The sequence below is a fragment of the Tribolium madens genome, unplaced genomic scaffold (assembly GCF_015345945.1).
Source record: "Tribolium madens isolate multiple individuals breed KSU strain unplaced genomic scaffold, Tmad_KSU_1.1 Scaffold_97;HRSCAF=244;Tcas5.2_LG3a, whole genome shotgun sequence".
NCBI classification, from domain to species: domain Eukaryota; kingdom Metazoa; phylum Arthropoda; class Insecta; order Coleoptera; family Tenebrionidae; genus Tribolium; species Tribolium madens.
The window spans coordinates 14,768,494-14,771,428 of NW_025401069.1; the positions used below are offsets into that span (position 1 = coordinate 14,768,494).

At 28.2% G+C, this 2,935-nt stretch overlaps 1 protein-coding gene across 1 annotated transcript in view; it reads left to right on the forward strand.

The window, feature by feature from the left end:
• The window catches only part of LOC123014319 (forkhead box protein F1-like), a 4,973-nt gene extending 2,480 nt beyond the window's left edge, over positions 1 to 2,493 (forward strand). Inside the window, exon 2 of the mRNA XM_044413376.1 lies at positions 2,073 to 2,493. Within this exon, the coding sequence (XP_044269311.1) occupies positions 2,073 to 2,230 (158 nt within the window). The 3' untranslated portion in view covers positions 2,231 to 2,493. The remainder of the gene's footprint in view (positions 1 to 2,072) is intronic.
• Positions 2,494 to 2,935: the final 442 nt, after the last annotated feature.

Consider the following 2,935-nt stretch of genomic DNA (forward strand, 5'->3'; position numbering starts at 1 on the left):
AATTTTACTTAAATTTACGTATGTTTTTGGAATATTAAAAAACTTAAAATTGTGTCGCAGAGAAGAAAAACTAAAAAAAAATTAATTCATAAAAATCGGTTAAGTTATGTAGGAATATAGTTTTCTGCTCAATTTTTTTTCTTATGAAAATAATGAAAGTCGAATCTTTCTAATCTTTGTGTTTTTGGTAATATATTTCTCAGATTTCTTAAATTACAATATTTACGATAATCAAAAGTGGTCCTTCACAAAATTGATTAATTCTGTTTTAGATTTTCAAAATTATTAAATTAACCGAGATTTTCGTAAAGAAATAGGTAATAAAATAATTACCTAATAATTATTGTAACACCTATTTTTGTAAACTAATTATCTTCTGGCCAATTTCGCTAATAATTTTTATAAATTTTTGTATTTTTCTTTCTGATATTTTATTGTTTAAGATATTGTTAGAATATTTCGAAATACGAAGATTAAAAATTGCTAATTTTTATTGAAATCGAACTCAATTTTTTTCAGAATTAATCTAATTATACCTAACTGCCATTTACATCGTCAAATTAATCCCTTCATTAAAATTAAATTAAATTAATTATTCAAAATTTTGTAAACTGACTTAGATCTCATAATTAATTATTATTATTATAAATTGTTTTGTAATTTTAAACTATGTAATCACGTAACCAACTCTCTATCTAATCAAAAAAAAATGAATTAAGAAAAATGTTCAAAACTAAATTATGAAACATTTAAAACTATACCTACAAGAAATACTTTTAACAATAACGATAAGAAATTACTGAAAACCAATTTCAGATTCTGAAAAATATTGGAAATTTATGTTATGCATTGATCACTAATATGCAAATACAAAGGTTTTATCTCCAAATGTCACAAAAGTGACCACTTTCAATTTTATTACTAAATGTCACAAGTAAAAATTTTACCTTTCAGCCACGGAGTAAAAATACTATTTTTTATTTTTACCGTGAGATTATTGACATTTATCAATATTGTTTCAAACTTACTTCTAGAGCAATTTCTATACCTAGAGGTACATTGTAGATTATTCAAAATTTTGCACTAGGGGAGAGGGGGGCAGTTTTGAACACAGGGTACTTTAGAACAGTTGACGTAACTTCTTTCCATTTTATCTTAAGCTAGCTTTTTAATTTTTGTGTTTTTTTTTTCAAAGCTTAAAATTTGTAATATTTTCAATATATTTTTTGATAATGTTGCTAGAAATGAGTTTTTTATTTGTATTTTCACATTTATAATACAATAAATTTGTTTTTTACATGTATCTTTAATTTTTCAAGTTGTATAAAGCTGGTTCAAAAGAGCCCCGTGCCTGTTCTAAACTGCCCCCGTCTTGGGGCAGTTTAGAACAGTTGCAGACAAGTTTTCATAATTTTTTTTCTAATATTCAAAATGACCTTTTGGTTTCCACAGGTATTACAAACATTGCGCAACATATCAAACTATAATTCGCTGTAGGTAAGAGCTTCGTAAACTAATATTTAAAAGGCGTGATATTTTCTTTTAAGCGTTTCTTTTAAGATTTCATTACTTGCAAAGCGTCCTGATTATTTTGTTCATTTACTTGCTAATGAAGTGTTGCTCTTTACTTGTTTGCGAGTAAAATAGTATATTATTCGGAGTAAAAGTGAGTTCATGTGGCTCAGGTATATTATTTAAAAAAATAAACGTTCAGCTTTGTCACATAAACTATCACTTTTACTCCTAATAACATAATGTACTGTTTTTATGAAACAATTGTCACAAATAATAACGAAGTAAATTACCTATTATTTTTTAACAATTCTACACTAAATCAAATAGTTGTCTCAATTAATTTTTATTTGTGGGAAAAATATACAGGATGTTAATAAAATAACGTATATTAAGAGTGTTTTTTGAGGTTACATTATACGTAACACTTTATTCAAGACATACGTTCATGAAATTTTCATTCTTTTACAGACACCTTGTATAAATTTGATCTGGACTTGATTTTTTTTGGTGATTTTATTTTTTTATTAATTGTTATTACTTTGTTTTTTTTATTACAGTGATGCGAAGCTCGACGAATAGCATGCAGCCAATTCAGTGCGACCGAAAGCCGTACTTGAGTTCGCCGCCGCCTTCGATTCCATCATCTCTTCCATCACCACCAGCAGCAAACACAGCACACTCATTTTACGAACCTGCTGTAAAGTATAGCTTATAAATTGAGTATTTACGGCTATTTTTAAGTGGACATTTGTACTTGTCATTTATTTTATGTTTTTTTCGGAATTCCTCATCATCAATCGTGCAAACGCGCAGCTCAATTTTGCACAATTGTAAATATATTTATTTTCTAGGTTTAGTAGTAAGACATAATCATGATTTAACATGTATATACAAACTTCATACAGCTACTTACCAAAAATGGTGTACATAAAACGATTTGATTTTGTAATTTATGATAAAAATAAAATTTTGATTTTACTACTTGTCGTTTCATTGTGTTGTAATTATCTTAGTTGGCTGTAAACCATCGAACAAGGCCTGCCGGGATATAAAAATCCCATAAACCATTGCGTAATTAAATCACATCTGCGATGATTTGCTAGTTTTCAATTAAAYGTGGAGCTTTTTGTCGGACGCTTCGATCACTGTAAACAACATTTTACAGTGAAATCATACAAATCTCTCGTCACTTTCATAAATCACGGCCTTTTTTAATATATTGTGGAAGCAAAAGTGCCCCTTTAATTTATCTCAAGTGGTCATACTTCCTTCGTTGGGCAACTTTTAACCCACTTGGAGGTCTGTGCCACACTTATAACGACTTTCCTAATAAATCACCCCAATTCTGGCCCTCATAAAACTCGAGTGCTTAATGTGTACCTGATTGTAATTTAAACCAACGACAATAACCATCATTTTT